General features: G+C 47.5%; 1 protein-coding gene across 1 annotated transcript in view; it reads left to right on the top strand.

Annotated features, from left to right (window-relative positions):
- PTPRN2 (protein tyrosine phosphatase receptor type N2) overlaps positions 1–24,549 on the top strand; it is a 532,892-nt gene that overhangs the window by 400,089 nt on the left and 108,254 nt on the right. The window contains exon 13 of the mRNA XM_077303428.1: positions 19,014–19,229. Coding sequence (XP_077159543.1) covers positions 19,014–19,229 — 216 coding nt within the window. The remainder of the gene's footprint in view (positions 1–19,013; positions 19,230–24,549) is intronic.

The raw sequence follows: 24,549 nt of genomic DNA, 5'->3' as shown, positions 1-24,549 counted from the left end.
GGGTTTTGGCTTCATATATTTTATTTATTTATTATTCTATATGAGCAAGAGAAACCCCCATGTACTTAGACATCTCTTGGAAACATTTTTAGGCAGCAGCCATCTGTACAGCAGTGCCAGAGCATCAACAGTGTTTATTCAAGTAGTATGGCATTCTTTTTTCTTTTCTTTTTTTAGAAAGAAAGGAAATAGACCAAAAGAAAGAAAATTATACATTAGGGGTTGTTATACATTTGCGTTGTATAATAAAAAGGATAGATTAATAAGCAACAAGGTTCTCTTCCTCTTCTAAATCTCAGCAATAATTAAAGTTTTACGAAAGGTTTACCACTGTTTGCAACAATATTGATACATTTCATTATTACAACGTATTCCGTTTAGCATCTTATTATCTCTACGTGTTCGCCTGTTTCACCAAATGCTGCCCATGCAATTCAACGTCAAATAAATACGAACAAATCCAAATTGCTAGTTTTTACCCCTATTTATCTCTGGAACCTGCTAACCATTTTCATTATGCTGTATGTTGATTTATTCTCACACTCTATCCATACGTTTGAACTGATTACTTCCATCCCATGACATTGTACCTGAGGAACTGTGAATGCACACGGAACCTCACACCTTGCATAACACTTTGTTGGACTTATAGGTACCCCTGGACTCTAAATTTGTTCTGCTGTTAGGGTTTTTCGATCTCATCCATCTCTGACATATAGAATCATAGAGTTGGAAGGGACCTCCTGGGTCATCTAGTCCAACCCCCTGCACTATGCAGGGCACTATATAATTGGCTTTTTAAATCTTTTAATTTCTGCTAAGATTTTTAATGCTCTTGTTTCAATATGTGGATAATTTTTAAGCTAAGAAACTAAGCTAAGCTAAGCAGAGTAGGTTTTTAATACCTTGATTTTCACTATCCAAAGGGATCTCAGTGGCTCACAATCGCCTTCCCTTCCTCTCTCCACAACAGACACCCAGGGTGGGGCTGAGATAGCCCTCATGTTACTGCTCTGTGAGAGCAGCACTATCGGGGCTGTGACGAGCCCCAGGTCACCCAGCTGGCTGCATGTGGAGGAGTGGGGAATCAAACCCAGTTTACCAGATTAGAAGCCGCCAGTCTACATCATGCTGGTTCTGCATTCTCTGGTTCGCAGTGTTGTATTTCACCTGGATTTTATTTCCAAGCAAATGTGCTGATCATTGCAAGTTTAAAATTAAAGCAAAACTTATTTGAAAGTGTTTACATGTTGCATGCGAGCAGTCAGTGTAAGCTGGGGCAGGCAGAAGCCTCATCTCCCCTTCCCCCCCCCCATCGGGAGCTGTGATGTCACAGGGGCCTGGAGTTTATGGGAAACAAGAGAAATTTAGTATTGAAACAAATCCTGCTTAAAAAATTAATAACAATATGCATGCCTATCTCCCATAGGCTTTCAAATTACAACTCCTTGGTATAAATTGGTTCAGCGGTTTTGGAGCCTTTTATTAAAACAGCCACTAGCCATAGGCAAACAAAATTTCCTGCTTGGGTCTGTGTTTGGTGCTGCTATGTATTTAACCCTGAGCAAGCTTGCATTTATTTCAGCAAACATCATCTCTCGATTAGAAATATATGTTCATTGCTATGTTACCTGACGGTGGTATAATACATTTGGCACCATTCCCCCCGCCCCTCGAAATTCTAACGAGACATCTCATGAAGGCATTTTGCTGTCGTTCTCCAGCCTTCTTATGCAACAGCCTCAGTGAACTTGATCAGTCTGATCCAGAAGATGACCCAGACTACACCGAGTTCTTAATTCCCTCCATTAAAAACAAATCAAAAGCAAGATGGAAGTCTATGAAGAGGAAGAACAATTAGAGAAAGGGTGCTCTCCCCCCCCCTGCATAATAATTTTTCAGCTTAAAATTACCCTCCCCAAGCAGTTTTTTCCATCTGCACGAAAAATGTATATGGTTTTCCTGTCTTTTTCCTGCAGATGAAATATTTTAGTTCTAAAATGATCAGCAGTTGAAGAGTTAAGTATCTCCCCCCGCCCCCTATACCCACACACCTTCCCTCCTCCTGTCTGCTGTGTCTGCTCTTGGTTAATACAAATAAGATGGAGAAAAGTGACACTCAGTCAAAGCTGCATGTAATACCTGGTTTGGCCCTAAGTGATTTGAGAATGATTGGATAACAGCTTTTAGGTTTAGAGTGGCATGACATGTCATTGGAAGGACATGGCAGCATGTTCTGCTAAGGGATGAGGAAGTGGTAACCCATCTCCCGCTTGAAAAATACGGCTTCCAAATAACGTCTCTCGTTCTCTTGCCCCTAAAGTAATTCTGCAGTCAGGCCTTTTTTGAGAGCAGCAGGGGGACACTCGGGGGACACTCGTGGTTCACTGGCTGTCTAAGAAGAGGAAGAGCAATCAGAGAAAGGCTGCTTAACTCCCCCTCCCCAAGCAATTTTTCAGCTTAAAATTACCCTTCTCAGGCAGCTGAGAGAAAGCACCAGGAATCTCAATGGCAAATTGAGGGCAGGCTCTGGCCCTCAAATACAGCTTGCTGCTCCATACATGGATGTATTTATGCTTCCTAAACATGAAAAATAAAACAGAATTTTTCAGCCTTAACTAGGGTGGGGAAATGCCTGGAGACTTTGGGGGTGGGTGGGATTATTATTGTTGTTGTTGTTGTTGTTGTGTTGTTGTTGTTGTTTCCTGCGACTCCTGAGACCGGCTTCTGGCAGGTTACAAAGTATCCAATAAAACCCCCCAATAACACCGCATTAAAAACAGGACAAGATCATAGCACAAAAATGGCACAAACATGGCGGAATTCCTCAATCACCCAACCCCCCAACCAACCTCTAGTGAGGGGTGGAAAGAGGGTCCAAGATTTGGGGAAGGGAGGGACCTCCGTGGCGTAGAGTGCTATGGAGTCCCCCCTCCCAAGCTGCCATTTTCTCCAAGGGAACTGGCCTCTGTCACCTGGAGAGGAGCTGTAATTCCAGGGGATCCCCAGAGTTCACCTGGGGACTGGCACGCCGAGCCTTAACTGATGTGAGGTCCCAGCATTTTATGTTAGGGATGTGGAGGGTTATGATGCCAGCTCTGGGTTGGGAAATAATTGGAGATTTTTTGGGGGTAGCAGCCATTTTCTCCACAGGAACATCTTTCTGTTGTCAGGAGATCAGTTGTAATTCTGAGAGATCATGAGGCCCCTTGGGCAGCCCTAAGAACATGGGAAAGAGTTACTGGGCAAGGCAATCTTGAAAAGTGCAGTAAATTTAGAAGTGGACCCCTCCTCCCGCCAGCGTTTGAGAACCACAGGCATTAGGAGGGGAAGTCAAAGTGGACCCTCTGTGGGGCCGGGAGGGGGCTTCTACAGCGGCTGCTGAGCTTACTTTGCATATGGGATTTGCAGGGGGGTTTTCCTCTTTTGACCCACCCCACCTCAAGAGTTTCAAACTGGAAATGTTGCCGTGGGATCTGTCATTAATGCGGCGCAGAAATGTTGGCGCCATTTTCTTACTTTGAGAACACATCGGTTAACAGTGGCCACAGTTACAGAGAAGAGAGGCTGAAACATTTTAAAAGCTGTTGCTGAACGTCTACAACGCAGGTTGTATGTGAGAGGGAAATGGTGGCAGGGTTTTTTAAATGCACTTCAACTAGAGCCTTGGATTCACAAAGGCATAGCCTTCCAATCCACCATCGCTGTGTCCATTCAAAGCCCTGAGCGAAATACATTTTAAGTGGCATTTCTGCCTTTCATACATGTCTAAAGATGCTCAGATGCACTAAGCGGAACGTGTAAAATGGGCCCTAGAGCAGTGGTCCCCAACCTTTTTATCCTCGGGGACCACTCAATACCTTTTACTGAGGCCCGGTGGGGGGGGTAGTTTACTCCTCTGCTCTCAACCACTGCCCTAGCGCTCTCTGATCGCTATGGTAATGTTTAAACATCCCTTCAAAATAAGATACAGACACGCCACAACAATGAAGTGTGTTGTAAAGGGCTGGGGGGGGGAGAAGGCGTCCTTTGGGGCCCACCTCCAATTAGTCGAAGGACCACATGGGGTCCGCGGCCCACAGGTTGGGGATCACTGCCCTAGAGGACAAAGTACATCCTTGCTAAAAAGTGCCTCATGATAGGTAAAGGAAGGGAGGAGGGGGTAGGTCAGCATCGTTCTCTATTGGCGACAGAGCAGGAAGAGCATTCTCTCCCCCGGTCTGTGTTCATCATTAACTAATTAATTTCTAGTCCAACCATCCCCAGAATCAGGCTCGGAGTAGTTTACAACAATAATTGATGTTTTAAACCATAAAATAGTAAACAATAGTGAACAATCAACAATAAAACACAGTAGAAGTTATACAAGTGCACTTTCCGTCATCCGCCACTGCCCAACTAGCTGTTTTGGCCATTATAGTAGTAGGATATATCTCAGAGAGAGGCAGTAAATGTAGAGTAGAAAAGATGTGGGAGAGGAGGGGAGAGGAGAGGAGTCCACAGTTCAGAGCTGCCCTGGCCTCAAACTTTAAATGGTTGAAGAATGCCATTTCACAGGCCCTGTAGAACTTTGATAGCTCTGCCAGGGCTTTCATAATGGCACTCCATCAAGGCGGGTGGGGTGTTAAACCAGCCTTTTTGAATATGGATGAGCCCCTGAAATAAAGATTCAGGCTTCGAGGACCCCCAGAAGTGATGTCAGCTGGCCATCTCTCCCTGCCATGGCACCCTGAAGTGACTTATCCCACCTTTACTACTACTACAGCGGCTCCACCACATGTTGGCTTGAAAGAATGTCCCAACTGACTCCTCCCCCCTTTTATTTTTACACCCATGGCCTAACCACCAAGCCCTCTGGGCACCCAGCTTGTGGCCAAGTCTATTAAGGTAGGAGGGGAAAGGCCATGAACCCCCTCTGGAGCTTCCATGGACCCCTGGTTGGAAATCAGGTTTAACAACACAAGCAGCGCTTGCCCACTTCCTCCAGAGGTTATCTGTCAGAGGGACCAGAGCTCTTTCCACCCCATGGCTGGGCCAGAAGCCTGGAATGCATGTATTGGAACGTATGAACAAAGATTTCTGCATGGATTTTATAAGGAGGTGCAGGCAGTATGTGTGTGCATGCCTGGGCACCACAGGTCTTCTGCTTCTTTTTCTTCAGTGTTATTGAAAGCATTAGATCAGGGGTAGTCAACCTGTGGTCCTCCAGATATTCATGGACTACAATTCCCATGAGCCCTTGCCAGCGTTTGCTGGCAGGGGCTCATGGGAATTGTAGTCCATGAACATCTGGAGGGCCACAGGTTGACTACCCCTGCATTAGATGACCAGTCTGGCATGATAAAACGATTGATTCATTAACTATAGATTTATCTTTTTTTTTAAAAAAAATAGGATTTTAATCCAGGCTTTCTCTGTGAAAACAGTGGAACAGTAAGCAACCTGTTTGTTCCATACCCAGAATGCCTGGAAATATTTTTTTCAAACACCCCTCCCCCCATTTATATGATTTTCTTAGTTAAGTGGAAACTGTTTCCTTTATTATATCTGCTCAAAATAGCCCTTGCATCAAGAGACTAGTTGGTCACACAGCGGTAGATGAGTTAATCAGCCAAGGTATTTTACTGGCTGATATTATTCCTGTCCTGTATTGGGAGATATATATATATATATTGACTGTGCAAATCCTCCAGCCTCACTTTCCGAGGCTGATCGGCAGAGGCTGGTCTTGCAGAGCGAGAAACGTCAATCGTATTCTCAAGGCGACTTGATTTTAATGTATTTTATTATGTAAGTGGCTTCCTGGGGCTCTACTTACCACGTGATGATGTGACCATTAGAGGGTGAGAGTGAGCCTCTCAACGAGGGTGGTTCAGAAACGGCGAAAGGCCGCTGTCCTCTCATGCGCATGAACTGCCCATTCTGCAGGAAGAGGGTTTTACACCCAAAAATGCCCTTGGAAGAAAATGCAAAAGCATACACGTCCTGGAGGCTCCTTTCCATAGTATACACACACTCAGCCATCACACTATACTGTGGCTGTGGTCCTGAAATGCCAGGGACAGATTCATCTCAGGGCACTTGAGCCAAGCTTGAAGCCACTTTACAGGACTCAAGAGGGCCTTGGGTCAAGAAAGAGCTGTTTTGCATCTTCGGTTGCACATCAGTCAATTGTGGGAGGGTGTTTTGCCAAAAGATGACAATTGTGGAGCGGTGCACATCACCCCACCCTCCAAACTCTCTAACCCAACTCTGGGATAAAAATTGTATTGAGCAGCGCCCTTCTCCCTGCCCCCTCCTGTGCATTTTCCTATAACTGCCCCCCTATTTATGCCCCCCCTTCCCCAAACTGGCCCATTCTCCCACAACAGCCTGTCCTGGGTGGTTATTTGGGGCAAGGTGGAGACGGCAGAACACTGGGGCGAGAGTCCCACTTGGAAGGGCTGGAAGGACGGTTCATCGGACCGCGGCGGCCTTCGAGGGGGCCTACAAGGGGGAGAGGAGGGAGGGGTTGTGAGGGAGAAGCTTGCTTTGCCCTGGTCGGCCTGCCATCTCCAGCTGTCGTAGCAAAAAGAGGAAACAATGGGCAGGGGAAGGCGGGAGGGGAACTGGGAGGGGGGGGGGTTTCAAGAGTGCCGGAGACGAAGGAGGCCTCTCAAAGACTTGTCATCTGCATCTGACAAGAGCTCCTTTCCCCGGTTCATTTCTTTTCTTCCTTTCTTCTCCTGTTTGCTGCAGCTGTGGGATTTTCAAAAGCGCTCTGCAAACAGATGTTACCCCATGGATCTGTCCCCTCCCTCCTTCGCTCCTGCACTATTGGAGTTTGTAGAAGTGTCAGACTTGAGGAAGGATGGCCGGGTGTGTAAAAGTCGTGACTGGAAGCGGGAAAACTTGGGGGAACCGGCAGTTGTCAAAGTGCATATGAAGAGCTGCAGCTTCTAATCTGGAGAACCCTTTTAAAAAATTAATAATAACCCTTCCGTGCTGGTGTAAGAAGAGCAAAAGGATACCAGAGTCCCTTGGTGCCACAGAGGGACTAATGGTTTGTGCCAGGCATGTTCTTGCCAGAGCTCACTTCATGCTTCTAAGGAAGTGAGTTCTGACTCGCAGGATAAATGTCAGACTTTTAAGTTGTCTCTGGACATCAGTTTTGGTTTACTCATATCTGCTCATCTAGGGTTATTATCGGGTAAGAACAAAGACCTGCCCATGAATGTGATCGTGAGGGCAGCCCCGAGGTGGACAAAATGAGGAGTGGAATCCCTTTAAATTTGAGTCTTACAAAAGAGGGGTGCAGGGAAAGACTTCTGACTTTCAGCAGCTGTGCAAAGCCTTCCCGTGTGGCTCGATGGGAGTCTTGGGAAGAACTCTGGGCCCAGTTTGCAGAATCCGTGTGAGGAGCACCGTTGAGCAAAGCCCCCCTTCCTGCATTGTCGATTTGGCAAGTCTCACAATGCTCGGCAGGAGGCATTAGACACAGTTGCAGAGCAATTCAGAAGCAGAGGCACGCTATGTGAGGCTAGTGTGGGACAGCTTTGGAAATTAGGTTCAGACTGGGGACACAGTCAGGGACTTTTGAGAAGTATGCAAAGCGGGATGAGGCAGTAAACCCATCCTAAGTGACCTTCATTTACAGAAACAAGCTTTGCTCAAAATCACATCAGAAAAGTTAGGCCTTGAACACAGGTGGATTCCAGAAACTTACGCCATATTTACCATCTCACCCTTTGCTGGATTTTAGTAGTTGGTAGTTGGCATCTGTGGCTTGTGGGCAGCCCAGCTAAATGGCCAAAAATATTATCAGCTCCACGGTGCAGATCAGGTTTCCTCAACCCTGGGATTTCTTGATGACCCTGGGAGGGTTTCCTGAATGGGTGGGAGTTAATTCATTTTATATACTCTTAAAAGTTGTTAAGCATTTATCGGGTGATATGATCATGTGTGGTAATGTCGACCCGCCCCCCCCTCCCCAAATGGCCAATTATGGGCTTGGAGGGGGTGAGAAGGGGAGGAGCCTCAAATGGGCATGTACACAGCTATGCCTCCCAACCGTATTCTGCATGATTGTGCCACTTCTGGGGTTTCTCGAAGCCTGAAAGAATGTTTCAGGGGTTTCTTGATGGTAACAAATTTGAAAAAGGCTGGTGTAGATGTTTGCAGCGGAGGTTTTAGACAATGGGAAATGGCAACTGCCCCATGCTGGAAGGGGGGCTGACCAACCACTGTCCCAAACCCTGAATTGGGGGAAGAAGAGTTGGATTTTATACCCCATTTTTCACTACCAGGAGGAGTCTCTAAGCAGCTTACAATTGCCTTCCCTTCTTCTCCCCACAACAGACACCTTGGGAGGTAGGTGGGGCTGAGACAGCTCTAAGAGAACTGCTCTACAAAAACAGCCCTAAAAGAACTGTGACTAGCCCACGGGCACCCAGCTGGCCAAATTTGGCTGAGTGGGGAATCAAACCCACTTCTGGAAATTAGAGGCTGCCGTTCTTAACCACTAACCACACCACACCAGCCCCTGCCTGGTCTGGAACTTCTGCTGTTGTCACCTGTGCCAACCCATACCGGGCAAGGGCCATCTCTTGCTTGGCCCCAACAGGTACGCTCTAAATTTCTGGGAAGTTTTCTTGTGGAGTACAATGAACTGACAGGCATAGATAAAATGCATTTGCTTTTATCTGATACTGACCCTCATGTCACTCACAAAGTATCCCTTTTATTAGTGGTTGCAAAGAAAAATTAGGGCTAGATCTGTGACTAATGATTTTATTGATAACTTAATGTGAATTTTGAACTCTTGTGTATTTATTTTGTGTATTTATTTTGTAATGCCTTGCAATGGCCTAAGGCTATAAGCCATAACAATCATGGCTGACTGTCATCAGGTATGTGCCCTGGACCCTATAGTGACTCAGACTGCCCCCATCTTTTTGTCCCCCACTGATGACTAGTGGACTGAGGGAGACTGCAGATTGTTTGGAGGGAAAACTGATGGCTAAAATCTGGGGACGGACCCTTAGCTCCTCCGCCCCCTCCCCCGATTCAGCCTTTGGTGTGAATCTCAGGGAAGTCCCGGGCTAAGGGAGCATCCCGGGTTGAGGCCAGAGCATGGATGTGCCTGGTGGCCGACCCGAAGGGCTGAGAAGGTGACTCTTGGTCGAGGATATCTGCCACATCAATTCCCTATCAGAGGGGCTTTTCCCAAGGCTAATGAAATTAGCTCTCCTCTTGTCCCGGAGAGATCATATTAGATGGACTCCTTATCCCAGTTGGGCAAGCAGGGGGGCCAACAGATCTCCTGGCATTTCCTGCATGGCAGCGAGGCTTATTTCTGACAGCCCTTGAAAAAAAAGGAAAACTGGCGGGGAGGAAGGGTCTTAAACAAAATCATCTCTCAAGGGAAAGCGCGTCAGTGCGTGACGTGGAGAGGTGGGCTTGAATGCCTGCCGGATCCCCCTCCCTCTTTGGAGAAAACCCCCTTGTTGGGAGACGCGGACATTTTTGATGCGACGTCTTCATGCAAATAGTGAGCGGCTTTTTTGGGGGGGCGGGAGGTGTTCGTGGTGGGACCCCCCCCCAATCTCCTCGGGAAGAGCGGCGTCCCCTCCTTACGGGCAGGGCGGCCGTCCATTCAGAGGCGGCCGCTCCGGCGGAGTCCCGGCCTGGGCAGCCAATGGCTGGCAGCGACCTGTGGAGGGCGCCGTCGCCGTGGCAACCGCTGCCTGGGCCATGTGCTCCGCCGCCGCGGCCGCCGCTCAGCGCGGGCCCATATAAAGGCGGCCCCCGGCAGCGGCGCCTGCCCGCCCGCCCAGTTCAGGGGGCCGAGGCGCGGCCGGGCAGGGCCGGGCCAAGCCCGCTTCCCGCCCTTGCACTGTGGGGGACGGCGGGCACCACTCCCGGGACAGCCGGCTTGGAGTGCTGAAGGCGGCGGCAGCAGCAGCAGCATGGCAGCAAGCAGGTAAGGCTCGCGGGAGGGGAGGAGGCGGGGGGAGAGAGAGGGAGGAGGGGTCAGGCGCTCTGCACAGGCTCAGGAGCGCCTCGGCTGGCCTGCCTGCCTTGGGGTTTCTCCCGCGCCTCCTGCGCCCAGCTTGGCCGCGTCGAGCCGCTTTCTGGGCCGGGGCGGCGGGCTGGTGCTGCTCGGGGCTCTGCAGCGGGGCTCGCCTGGAGTCGGCGCGCCGCGCGGGGCTCGTTCCGCCCAGGTTGCCCTTCGAGGCACTTGGGAGACGCTTTCTGCTCTTCCGCGCAGGGCACTCCCGCTGCCGAAGCGCGATCCAAGTGCATTCTCCCGTGGGCGTCTTCTGTGGCCGCCGCCGCCCGTGCCGTCTGGCTCGCTTACCGGGCGGCCGCGTGGACCGTGCGGGGGTCGGGTCTGCGCCTGGCTTTTCTCGTCCTCCCGCCGCTTCTTAAATTTCGCCGCTGACGTATGGGGGGAGGGGGGGAGAGCTGCGAACAAGTGCCGCTGCAGACGGCGCGGCCGGGGCTCCGCATCCCCGCTCGCCCACGCGCGACCTTTCCCGGAGCACCGGAGCGCCCGCCCGCCCGCGATTTGCATTCAGCGGCTGGCCGTGCGTAGGCTGGCAGTGGGTGATGCGCAAGTAATGGGCGGCTAGAGCAGGGGGAGTCCAACCGCGGCCCTCCAGATGTCCATGGACTACAATTCCCATGAGCCCCTGCCATAGAAGCTGGCAGGGGCTCATGGGAATTGTAGTCCATGGACATCTGGAGGGCCGCAGTTGGACTCCCCTTGATTTAGAGGCACCGGGGGCTCAACTCGGCCGCCTCCCTTCTGTCTTGCGCCCCGACCTTAAATTCAGCCTGGGAGCAGCCTTTACCTCTCCCAGCTCACTTTCAGGGAAGGCTCACCAAATGTTAAGATACTTTAAAACTTTTTTTTTCCTAAGCGTGCTTGTCAATAGAGATCTTAAGAGGCAGGTTGAAGCAATTGGGATATTGACAGAATGACAGAAAACCAGAGGGCGGGAGTGTCTTGTATGTTGGTGTTATCTGTGCATGTGACATATATTATTATTATTATTATTATTATTACAATATAATAAATCAAAGATTACTGGGCACATATACAGTCACGCTCTTGAATCACAGGCACAGCCTATAAATAATGGAGACTCTGGTTGTGTGTGTGTGTTTGTGTGTGTGTGTGTGCAGTATGAGAGGGTGAAGCATCCTAATCTGTTTTTAAAGAAAGATTAAAATGTCTCTATGGACTTTATAGTACTCTATAGTAATGACTGGAAGATGTCTCTTGTTCTGAGATTGTGAGCAGCTAGAGGACCAAGAAGAAATGATGGGGACTTTAACAGATTTGCTCTTGTTGAAATCTATACTATACAATCAGAAGCTTGAGTGCCTCATAGATCAGCTTGAGGATTTGTGTGTACACACACACATACACACACACTTACCTGGGTTGGGGATATGCTATTTCCCCCCCCCCCCCAATTTCTCATCATTTAAAGGAGTATGTGTCTTCTCTGCACAGGACTGTCACACACCCCACCCTTCTGTTCCAACTTTCTCTTAACCCTTTGGGCAACTGTTAACATTTTAGCATCTCATTGTCTCACAAGATGCATTTCACTAGCAAGCCGAGGCTTTGATCCCCCCCCTTCCCTTTCCCCCTTGTTAAACAATGCTATTTACCTTCAGGAAACAAGGAAAGTAGCCCCCCTTGATCCTGGAATATTTGAAACTTGGCTGAATCTTTGGGTTCGATTCCTTCATTGTTGGGGGATATTAATCCTTCTCAAAGATAGAGTAGCCCCCCCCCCCAGTTCTTTGTGGGGTTGAAGGTTGAGGAAGGATCATTGTGCCCCTCCAAATGAATAGGGTCTGTGGCTCTCACCGTGACCTTTCTCAGTGATTTGAATAAGCTAGAGTTCCCAGAAATCCATCTGCCTTTTGTGTGTGTCGATTTTGTCTAATCTTTCCAACCCTCGGATAGTCTCAAAAGGAAAGGGGGGGGGGAGAACCTTCCCATCCAATTGCAGCCTGCCTCTTTGCCTCTCCAAGTAAAAGCGTTAAATTGACCTTGTTTCAGGTGATGAACTGACATCTGCTAAAAGTAATTCTGAATCAGCATTGGAGGAATGGAAGAAGGACAGAGGGTTTATAAGGATGCTCTATGCGCAGTGCTTTGCCAATGCTAAAGAACCATCCCATCTGAAATGTACCCCCCCCCCCAAAAAAAAAAAAAAGACAAACCCTGCTGTTTCATGTTTGGGGATGTGGCCGCAAATAAACCGACAAGGACACCTTTGTATTTGTGGAATTATCTGTATCTGACAAAAGGAACTCTTGGAAGTATTTACCTTGGAAATCTTGTAAGGTGCCACCAGAACTGAATCATGACTTTTGTATTTATATTTAAGTAAGATATAAACTACCAGGCCTTGCTCGCACCCGAGCCTAAACCCATCTGCAAGTGAGTTGATGCTGTTCTTAGCGCGCTTGGGTGCGAATGGGTTAATTTCTTTCCAAATGAAAATGTATATAGGAAATGCTAATGTATGTCTAATATAAAGAGCAGGAACCCAAAGAACTGAGGGCTCAGTTTTCTTTGTATTTATTGTAAGGATTATTTCACGTACCTTTCATAAGCTTTTTTAAAAAAATTAAGTAGACATATTCCATCCCAGGAGAATGTTCTGTCTACCAAACGAGTTGACCTTTTAGATACTTCTTTTAAAGAGTATTGGGAATTTAAGGCACAGGCATTTCCTGATATAAAATGTGACCTTAATAAGTAAACGCCGTTGTTTTCTGCAGAAACTTCCTGAACAATGTGCTTAGATGTTAGATTATTATGAATAATAACCCAAAAGATAATGTCAAAGCTTCTGTTCTTTAATGTCAGTTTACGAAAAAAGAAGAATTAAAAAAAAAAATCCAGCTGAGGCTATATGTATATTAATACAAGTTTGGAGTCAAGAATAATTATTTTCTTGTCATTCCTTTTCTTCGGCTTGGGACATTTTTCCCCTTCTCTTTTTTGGGGGCCTCCTTGAATGGCAGATTTGCAAGTACAATTTCATCAGCCCAGAGGAACAATAGCTTTCCGTTGCACAAAGGATTTCTCCCACCCTGAATCTCAGCCACAATGCCTCTTGCTCTGATAATAGCTTCTGAAAAGATTTTGTAATGCAGAGAATTAATACATGATTATTTCTGCCTGACTTCTCCCATTTATTAGGTTCTGGAGTGTATTTTAAATTAAAAATAGCATTAGGGTGGTTTTTTAAAGAGCTGTCACAGTTTTAAGATAAATCATATTCTAAAATTTTATACCTCTGCTTACTGTGATTCCTAGTTCTCATTGTTGTTTGTGTTCAAATCTATTGTAAAGAATAATCAACAGGGAATTATCAAAAATATGTGAAAACCCCTCTGATGCAATATGTGCAGCTAAATTCTACTGCCAAGTAATTTTGTTTTTTTTTTGGGGGGGGGAGGATATGGAAATGCATTTTTCTTGACAGCAGTAGAAAAGCTGCCTGCAGTAACTGTCAGCAAAGAGTGTCCTTATCTCAACCTAGCAATGTCTTCGAAGTCTTCTCTTCCTCCCCTGAATAGCATTTTCATTAATAAAGTTTGCTTGCCTAGGACATCAACATCTTTATGAAAAAAAAAACTAAACTAGGAGGGGAACTGTTATTTTATGTTGGCACTTGTGAAAGGTGAGATCAGCATCTCCTATCCATGATGTCATCAATTGTTCCCGAGTTGCTTCATACCTCTGTGTGGGGAAGAAATGCTTTTCAGGGCTTGCCAGCATCTGTTGCTTGGGCTTGCAAGGTGATGCTTGTGGGGACAGCGGTCAGGTTGGTCATTCCCCCCCCCTTCCTCCAGACGAAGGCATGGCTGAAGCCCTTAGGCATCGAGCCAAGGAAGTGGGGGTAGGAAGCAGCCAGCAGGGATACAGAGAAGCCAGATGAGATTGTCACTCCTTGCTTGTATATTTTTTATATATTGCTGATATTTTGATTTGCTTGTGAAGACCCGTCCTAGTGGAAGTTAGGCTTGGAAATGGGTTTTGTAAGGGAAAAGGGTGTGTGGGATGTGTGGAGAAGAGAATGTCTTTGAGCACTGAGTCCTTCTCTTGTTTCTTGGCAGAAAATGTTGCCCTTAGATGGGGTTGACTTTGACTGACCCCTCAACTGAGGGGGGGGCACTGAGTCCTGCATTTCTGTGCGTGTAGGCTGGGCAGGGATGTTGTGTTACCCTGTTTGCATGAGCAGGGACAGACACCTCCCACCCCAGTTGCCCTGCTCTGGGCCGGGCGCTCAAAAGAGGCGGAGGGGCCTGGAGAGGCTGGGGCGTGGGGCGTGATGTCTTGGCAAGCATAGTGACAGCGAGTCCCGAGCCCGGCAGGAGTGCAGGGCAGAGAGGGAGCATCTCAGCAACCTGTCCTGGGCCCCTGCTCTCAACTGCCTGACCTCAACAGCTCTTTGCAGCCTTCCTGCACTGGCCCCTGGACTACCCTCGGCCTCTGATCCCAGGCACCTATGCACCCTCAGGGTCCTCTGCTCCTTGACCAAGGCCTGGCCAGAAAGGGGTACTGGACAGGAAAGCCTTGGCACCTCCAGCCAGGCTGAGAGCCCCGGCAAGCTGGCAGAGGAGCCATGGAGGCGGATGGGATGTGGGCTCTGTGATGCTGCTGCTGCTGCTGCCGCCCTTCACTTTTGCCTGGTCTTTAGCTGTGAAATAACCAGGGTTCTCCATCCCATTTCCAGCCTTGGGAGGAAGAAGAGGTCAAAGGAGCAGCCCCTGCCCCCCATCCTTCTGGTGGCCTGGTTGTGCTGGTGCCGGAGGGTCGGTCTCTGGCCTTTAATGCAAGCCCAGCAAGGGAGGCCGGCTTGGGGCAGATGGGGGAGGGCAGTCACCTTGCTGGCCAGAGTCCTGCGCCTGGCCTCGCCTCCTGCCCCATGGGACTGGCATTGGTAACTAAAAAAAAAAACGCCTTTTCCTTCTCTTTGGGCGGAAGTCTGTAAAGACTTTTTTAAAATACCGGGCCCGGCGTGTTGCTTCAGGGCGTACTTTAGAGTGCAGTTTTATCCAAGGGGCTTATGTGGTTCTGTTCACCTCTCGATGATCCAGAGGCTGTGATCCATTCAGAATCACTCAGCAAACTTTGGACCAGAGGGTAGATCTGGGTACGTCAGCTGGTCAGGCAGTCAAACCCCGTATCAGTAAAGGAAGCGTGGGCTTTCCAGGGGCACTGCACTTTTCAGGGATATGTGTATGTGGTTTCCCCCCCCCCCTCACCTTTGCATGCCAGGGGGCTGGAGAGAATGTTCAAAGAAAGAGCCCCGTCCTGACACTATTTTTCTGGCAAGCGTGAAGGACTGAACACCGCACACCAAAAAAACTGCTTGGCTTACTTTGCGATCCGTTTGTGGTGGGAAAATGATGGGGAATGGAAATGCCTTTCTTCTGTGGATGTCAACCTCATTAAGAGGTGCAGCTGGATCCACTCCCAACCCCACCTTAGCCAGGGGCCGTGCGAAGTGAAGTTTCTCACCCAGCATACAGCCCTGCTTTCTGGATCTTAAAGCAAACGTGGCCAACTTGGCGAATTCCTCCCCAGCCCTACTCCTCCCCTCTCCCGGAATGGGTTAACTGGAAAGATCCCTCTTCTTTGGAAGCAGCCTCAAACTTCCTGGCCATCCACACTCCAGCTTGCGTGTTTGCGTGTGGGCGAGGAGGGCATCACCCTGAATTACGGGCGCCTCATTTTTCAACCCTGAACAGTCTTATCTGGAAAGCAATTTGAAACCCCTGTCCAGATCGACAGTCTGCTGGAGGGGGGGGGGGGGACACACAGCACAAATCAAATTAAAGCTATTTACAAACAATACTGTCAACGGCCCACAAACCTCTGCAGAGAGAGAGAAAGGGAGAGAGTGATTTGCTCTCCATAGTCAGCTAAAGATTGAAAAGAAATACATTCTGCGCCTTATCTGGCTGTTTACTTCGCTCGGTTGACAGCACTTTATTCTCCCGCGCTTAATTACAATCTCTTCCAACTGTGTATTTTTCTCCTGGTTTTCTCTTTCCCAATGAGGTAGAAACTGGTTCGTTTTATATTATACTGGGGATCCTGTAAGACCAAGCCAGGCAGGGCTGCGGGAAGGGGGTGATGGCTCTTAATCCCAAAGGGCTGCTTCCCATGACCGTCATCTATAATGGGTACTTTGCACAGTGATTTCATAAGACCCGAAGAGATGCCTCAATGGCAACTGGTTGCCCTGGAAAGTCAAGGAATAGAAGCCAAGAACGTCCTTCCTTATGCCGCCTTGTAGCTTTGGTTCGCCACCTCTGTTTGTTCCCTGTAATTATTCACCTTGGCTAGTAGCCACTGATGGGCCCTTTCCTCCAGGAATCAACCCAGTCTACTTTTTAAAGGCAAGCTTGGCTTCCCACAGTTTCATTCGTTTCAAACGATTGGTAAAATACGCCAGTGTTGCACCTCGTATGCAGATGGACACATGAGGCCCATCTGAAGACATTAGACCGGCCCTATAACAGCGTTTGCTGTTGGAGCAGGACTGCCTACAGGGGTGGCCAAACTGTGCCTCTCCAGATCTGCATGGACCACGATCACCAGGAGTGGGCTAGCTGTAGTGGGCAGAGAGGCTTGCTAGGCTTAGAAGAATGTAGGGCTCGGCTGGCCGTTTGATTTGCCTCTGCAGCCCCCTCCGTCTCCTCCAGGCCCGGTGGGTGCTGACCTTCACGCTGTTCAGCGGGGTTCTTATTTAAGCAGATTGGAGCCTCGCGTCAAAAGCTGGGTGCCCTTGGCCTTCAGGGAGCCCTCAAGGCATACAGTGCGGCCAGCGAAGGAGGGGGGGGGGGGGGCGTTGGTTGCAAAAGCGCTGCGCTTTTTGCGGGAGCGCAACCAGTGGGCGCACAAAGTTGGCGCTGAAGGAAGGAGAAGGCGAAGGCGGCAGTGGGGGGCCTTGGGCTGCTTGTGGCGGCGCCAGGGGTGCCAAGGTTGGGCGTCCATTCAGGGCCGTCCGTCCAGCGGCTGCGGCCGGGTCTGGCGTGGGCTCGTTTCTCAATGAGCTCTGTTTTTCCCGCCGAGCGGGACGGGTCAGCCGCGGGCAGGAGTCACGGGCTCGCTCGCTCGCTCGCTGCTGCCCCGATTCCCGCGGGAGGCGTGTGCCGCGGCCCCTGTCCCCGAGGAAGGGCGGAGGCGCCCGGGAGCGACCCTCGCCACTGACGCCCGCCCGTCTCCCGGGAAGCGGACAGCCGCCCGGCGCCCCCCAAGAGTCCGCCGCAGGGAGGGAGGGAGGGAGGGAGGGAGAGAGAGCTTCCTCGAGAGTCGGGGGGCGTTGCGGTGGCCGCCTTTGGAGAGGGCCCTGCCGGGCGTACCTTCTGGGCGAGCGCGGGGCTTGGGCGGCGAGGCAGGTGTGGGCCGGGGCGAAGGCTCCTCCCGCTGGCTGCCGAGGCGGGGGCGGCGTTTTCCCGGAGAAAGCGAAAGTGGCGCGCGCGGCGGGCGGGAAGGAAGGAAGGAGGGAGGGGGGAGCGAGCCCCGCCCTGCGAGGAGGGCCGGCCAGCCAGCCAGCCAGGGAAGAGAAAGGGAGGGCGCGCCCGCTTTGCCTCTCCCGCCGGCCGCCAGCCAGCCAGTCAGTCAGTCGCTCGCTCGCTCTCCAGCAGGCGAGGCTGGCGCTGCGGCTTTTACGCGCCACGGGCCGGGCGTGCCAAGGCTCCCGTGTGCCCGGCCGAAGCGCCTCGTGCGCCGGAGGGTCCCCGTCCCTGCCTTCCGCCCCGGAGGCGCCCCGCTCGCCTGGCCCGACGCCGCGGCTTCCCGGCTCGCTCTTGGCGCGGCCGCGTCATAATTGTCCCGCGCGCGCCGGCGAGCCTTTGAGGGCCAGGCTGCGCTTTTAATTGTCGCTAATGTAGCTGGTAATGAAGCTAATGAGAGGAAATGGCGGGACAACTTTTTTGGGGCGCGTGGAGAGGAGTGGGAAGCGGCGCCTGGATTGCCCTGCCGTCGCTGCACGCGCACAAAAACGAGACCTCCTTTTTTAAAAAAAAAAGCAATCCGGAGGAGTTTGGAGCCGCGTTCTTTCCCCTCCCTCCGCCCCCTTTTCCCTCAAGGATTTGAGCCTGCTTGGCTTTCTCTCTCTCTCTCCTTTCCCCCTCGACGGGTCGAGAGAGCCTGCGCCGTTCCCTGCTTCCCATTTGAAAACTCTGTTTCCTAATAATTGCCATAAAAGCGCCCTGGCAATGGCGCGCGGGAGTCTTGAGGAGCCGGCTGGACAGATTTCTAGGATGGCTGATTTAATCCCTGGATGAAGAAAGGCACGCTTGACTTTTCACATAAAAAAGCATCATGAAGAACCTTAGCTGCTGTAGACAGAGTACATCTTCTCTCTCTCTCCAGCCTGCGATGTTTGCTGTTGGAAGTCATTTTTTTCCCCCTCACACCAATTTCCAGTATCTTATTGGACACTTTATCTAGCTTTTTAGAAATGAGGCCAGGTATGTGTTACTAAGGAATGCTTAAATTGAGTGTATGTGTGTGTGTGTGGGGGGAGGAATCTGTTTGTTTTTTGGGGGGCTTTTTATTTGTTTAGCACCGGTTTAATTTAGTGCTGTGGCACTGTGCATGTGTACTGGGGGGAAAGTCTCATTGAACTCAGTCTGACTTTGTTAGAAGCTTCTACCCAATCGGACTGCCTTGGTACTAGAAGTAGTAAATGCCACACATAGGAAACATGGGGGGAATATTTGGAAATAAACCTGTCTAGAATTGGCTTACCTTTCTGTTGCACCCGTTCCACCAAATTGGAATGTGTTGGAACTAATGTCAAAGCCAGCAGAAAAACTGCAAGATGGGGGGAACTTGATTCGCAGTAAAGTGGAATGGTGGAGTTTTCTCCTAATGTTACCGTAATAATTTTGCTGACGGCCGTTACGGGGCTTACATCTTACTTCTGCCTTAAAGCAAACCCTTGAGCGTTTCTCTTCTCCCTGTTTTTAAAATACAGAAAAGCAAGCTACGGTTTTTGCCCCACCATGCCGGAGAAGAAGAAGATGCCACCAAATTCATCATCCTAACGCTCCTCTCCATTGCTTGCATTTTTGGGATCCTTGTGGCGTCTGGGGTCATCTACTGCCTCCGCCACAGCTCACATCACAAACTGAAGGAGAAGCTGGCCAGCCTGGGCTCCGATTCTGGGTCGGATGCTACTGCGGCTTATCAGGTAAGGGACTGATTTCTCCGCTCCCTCCATGTGTTCTTTCCCTTGGACATTTAAAAGTGTTATTTATTGTCGTTCCCCCGCGCAAGGGAGTGCTGCTTTTATTTATTTGTAGCCATGGTGGTGTTTCCCCCCCTTTAAACAATGCCTTCCTTGGACTCCCTCCATTAATATTCCCCCAGATAGACTATAACAGCTTTTTATTGCCAGTTATTAATCTTGTCTATTCTTGTAGCTCTCTGTAAATGTGCCTCTAATTAGAAATGTTAAAAGGAGTAGTTGGCAATTGCGGTGCCTCTGGAAAAAAATAACATTAATATCCAGAATCTGTCACTGCAGTGTAGATATTAAAAAATCTTTACAATTTATGAGGCATGCAGTTATCTGAAGGTGTTCCTGGCTTTGAATCATTGACTTCACGAAGGTCTGATATGAAAAGAACCTTTGACCTGAGCTGTTGTCAGTTTCTCCCATTATTCAGATAAAGTGGAATATAATGCTGATAAATTTGCGGGAGCTGGAGGAGTTAAAAGCAGGCCTATTTCTCTGAGAACAATGGCAAGAGACTGATGCCGAGCAAATCATAAATAACAATATTATAGGTGGTTTACAATAAATTCAAAATCTTTGTCAGATAAAAGTGCTGTTTCTGAAACATTAGCCAAGAGCAGCTTAAATTACTGACCTGTCATCCTTAGACTTTGTGTTTGATATTATAGGTGCTGTCTTTACGCGGTTTTTTGATTAGTGGTGGTTGTTAGCTTGGTTTAAATATTATTACTTGGTCTAAAATTGTTAATTGCAAATGGAAAGCCATTTCCAGAGGCTCTTGTTGTTGTTGTTGGAAAGCTGTGGAATAGAATGTTTTTTTTTTAAATATCATGGTAAATATTTTGGTACTGCATGGAAACATCTATAATTTAGTTTATTTAATATTGTATGACTGGACAAAGGATATGGTTTACTGACTCATTTTCACAAATCTTAGTACCCATATAGAATTTTTCCTGAAATTTATCTGAAGACAGTGCCTAAACATGCTCTTGGAACAACGGTTAGATGGATTCAAATAATAAAATACCTAGTGAATTTTTGGAGTTAAAGCTGTTGATTTTTATTTTTACTGGTGTATTCTCTGAATGCCATATGCGCTTGCTTAGATATCGTGTGAACAGAAACTGATTTATAAAACATCAAATAAATTGATCCACTTTTCCTTCCTCTAATTTTTCTCACCCTTAAGTTACATTTAAAAAGTGCGATTTCCTCCTGTTGGAAGGGGTGTACATCTGCATGGGAAACTTTGCATGCCTGATGAAGCCTTCAGTGAGAGTGATGAATTCAAACATGCACCAAGCTATTAGCATTTCAGGGGGAAAGCTTATAATACAAGTTTTAAGCATGAGGAGAAAAGCAGTCAAAATGCAGAGAGACCACGTTATCAAAGATGAGAAAAGGGTGATTTTTCATTGAATGTCCCCTTGCTGAGGAAAAGAGTATAGCCATAATAACTAACTAACCTGCATACCTTGTTGTTAAATTTTACCTAAGGCTTTATTTACAATTAATACAGCCCCCCCCCCACGAATATATATACATTTAATGATCTGGGAGGAAAATCATACTTTTAGTTGCGATAAGTAAGAGGATAGTCTTTGCTGTGACAGTTCTAATTAATAGTATCTGTAATTAAAATCATGCTCTTCCAGCAGGAAAATTGTTTGAATTTCTGGGAGTGACCTTTTTGCTATTTCTCTTGGGGCACTCTGGTTAAGTTGATATTGATTTTATAATGAGCTCTGGTTTGTTTAATAGGAATCTGTAATCCAGATGCTAAATGAAATTTAAGCTTCATTTCTTCCCATCTTGTATATAATCTCTTTTAAATTGCTAAAATAAGATTTAAGAATGAATAAGTGTGCTTTATTCTATTTTTTTTTCAAATTAGCATTTAAATCTAATTAATTCTGAACTAGGGTCAAGAGTTTTCCCTCCACCTTGCCAAAATAGACCTATTGATACTTGCTAAGCTACGAAACAATGAGTAAAGTTAAGACGAGTTGAAATAAAATACGGGGTCCCCCCTTTCATGGTATCCAACCTTTTCTCCTTTCATCAGATGATGGTTCGGGAACATGTTCTAGAAAATCCGTCCCGGTTAAAGTTTTAGTGGCAAACTTTCCATCCTGTTCCTGCAGTGAATAAGTGGGCGTTCTTTCTTCACTAATTTTGTGTGATGTTGCTCTGACTTGTGTTCAGTTAAAAGAAAATCTAGAGGGAATGGAGAATCCCTCCACCCCACCCCCACCCCCATCATCAAAACAACTACAGAACAACTTCATGTATTCAAATAGCCATGGGGAGATCCATTGAAAGCATTTGCATAATTGGAAGTTTGGATTAATGGGAGTGCTATTTATGTTGACCTGGGGCTACGTGAGTGACATGCAGTGAGCTAGGCTAGAAGGAACGTAGGAAACCGGGTGTTTGCATAATGGGGTTTCTATCCGGTTAAGGAAGTGCAGGCACAGGTAATGATTTTCTGATTTTGCCTTGGGTTGTTGAAGAAAATAAAGAAACACGTTGGCATTGGTGCAGCAAAGAAAATGCCAAGAACTAGAGGAGCAACATACATAAACTCAAAATCCTTTTATGAGGCATCTTAAAATATTTTTTCCGCTTGTTTAGCCTTAACATTGTAGCTCTCCAACTGGGAACTGCATGTTTGGGTTTCCTGTCTCTCTGCTAATGCAGCCGCAGCATCCTTGAATATTTAATCCAGTTTTTCCACAGGATGTAAATAAGATAGAAAATGGCAAGCAAAGTATTTGCCTCATAATTGGCCAAGAACAGTTCTAGTGACTGTCACTCAAATGCCTTCCAAAACATATTTACAGTACCTCCCTATGCGGAGTCACTCCAGTTCAAGCACACATTTAAACAATCTGGTTTAGATTGGAGTAACACTGTATGAAATTACTAGGCTCATTTGTACAACAAAATTTGAGTCCAATAGCACCTTTATAAGACCAACAAAGATTTACTCAAGGCGTGAGCTTTCGTGTGTCTGCACACTTCCAGATCACGCCTTGAATAAATCTTTTTTGGTCTTAAAGGTGCTATTGGACTCAAATTTTGTTGTGCTACTTCAGACCCACACAGCGACACACTTGAATCTAGGTTCATTTGTGTGTGTGTGTAAATAAACCTGAGCTATTTCTGACAGTCGGTATACCCCCTCCCCAAAACTATTCATCTGGTTTCCTAATCCGGCCATGGGGCTTTAGCTGAGAGGGTACAAATTCACCTTTGTTCTCTTGTGTGCAGAGTTTCTTTATTCTTGTTGGAAGTTTTGCTTCGAATTGATTAATAGGCGGAGAGAGAAATATGACAAAGTGTAATGGGAGAACATTTGCGTAGCTCCTCTCGCAAGGTATTATTTTTATGGTGAAATCTTTAAGGGATGGGGACAGCATTCACCAGTTCATTGTGGGTATGAGCTCATCAAGTGTTTTTTCTTCTATTGGTTCAACTTCCCCTTCTTGCAGGAATATTCCGCACAATATAGTGTGTGCTTGATTCAGCTGCTTTCGGCAAATGGGATGTAAAGCATTTAAAACTTTATTAATAATAAATTAAACCAACCAAAATCCGCAAGCCATCAGAAATGTGGTCTATTCCAAACACTTTGAGTGTTTGGAATTGTATTCATAGAGCAGACGCTTGACAGATATATAGTTCTTGAGTTTTGCTCTGCCTGTCTTGCTTGGTTTGAGTTCAGAGAAAGATGTGCGTAACAGAAGCTTTTGCCTTTTAAGAGAACAGGAAAGTAGTTTGATGTCACATGCAGAGAGAGATACAGGTAGCTTTTCCCCCCTTTTCAAATTCCTCTCTGTATTAACACTGTATCTGACATGGTTTTTGTACATGCAGGTCTCCCATGACCTCCAGCATAGCCTTTCTGAGTGGTCAAAGAGGGCCCTTCCTTTTTTTCACCCGCAAAAAAATCTGCCTGGATCGTGCCCTTAGGCTTTTCTACAATCCATGTAAAATATGATACATAGTGTAAATTATCACGCTCAAGTTAAATGCTCTGCATGCAAGGGCACACACCATCTACTTCTGTGTCCGTTTTAATACTTTCACATCCTTGCTTAATTACACATGTAACAACTGATTTAAATCAGTGGCTGAATCGAGGCAACTAAAAGAGGTACTTACATTCCTGTGTGTCGTCTTCTGCTGGCTATTGAAACAGCCAGGTTAGTATTATGTGACCTCCAAGTCTTCCTTTTGTGATTTTTGTTGTGAGAGCATGAAAAGGAGTCTTCAAGAGATATTCTTTATTTCAGTACACTGAGCTGCATGCCTTCCAGCCTTTGGTGCTTAAAGGGGAGTAGGGAGGGAGGGTGGGCAGAGAAGCATTCAGGCCAGGAGTGCAAGAAGGAAGGGAGCGTGCAAACACAGTTAGTGCACATTTTCATGGGCTTTGTTATTAGGAAGCAGTTTATTAACGGCAGTGTACATTGGTGAAAGCTCCTCTTTAGGGTAGCTTTCCTGAGCCTGTTCCAATAAATGTGATTCCAGCTGTACTTCAGCTTTTGACCCCTACGTAGGGGGCCGTTGTGCCAGGCAAGGAGATGCCCGGCGTTCTATTATTTTGAATCAGAGAGTTCTATTCGTGAATATAATCTTTCAGGCCCTAGTAATTATCAGTGGAACATTGTTCCACTGAGAGATTATTCTGGATGTTAAAACAGAATGATGCTGAAGCCACTAAGATTCCCCCCCCCTTTATTATTTTTATGCTGATACGGTTCTTTTAGGATTATTTGTATCCATTGGGCTTGGGCAAAGAGAAACTTATTTTCTCCCGTAGGAAAGCAGCGCATGAATTAAAAGTTGGGAAATGTGTGTATCTAAGCATTGAACAAAGCGGGATACATCTTTTGTGCTTCCAGAGGCCTGTGTTCGAGATTCTCATCTCCCCCGGCGGAGCTGATGAAACGAAGGCTGCTGTCATAGCCCTCCCTTGATGGCAATAAGTATTCTCATGTTGAGTTTTGTTCGAAACATGCACTAAAAATGTTGAATATTGGCTTGATGAGGCTGGGTTTACGAAGCTTTTACCTGATCAGGGAAATAGTATGGAAAGTGATCTCAGAATAGTGTCGCCTCTGAGTACTGGGGACAGTTCTCATTGAAAACCAAAGGAAACCTCTTGTCAAATTTAATAGCCTGCCCCCACTTCAATATTTTGTTCGAAGCTGTCACTTTGCAGATAACGTGCAGCATGATTCATTCCAGGATAGTGTACTACTTT

Source organism: Paroedura picta, chromosome 11, assembly GCF_049243985.1.
Source record: "Paroedura picta isolate Pp20150507F chromosome 11, Ppicta_v3.0, whole genome shotgun sequence".
Taxonomy (NCBI): domain Eukaryota; kingdom Metazoa; phylum Chordata; class Lepidosauria; order Squamata; family Gekkonidae; genus Paroedura; species Paroedura picta.
This window is presented reverse-complemented; position numbering and strand designations above follow the sequence as displayed.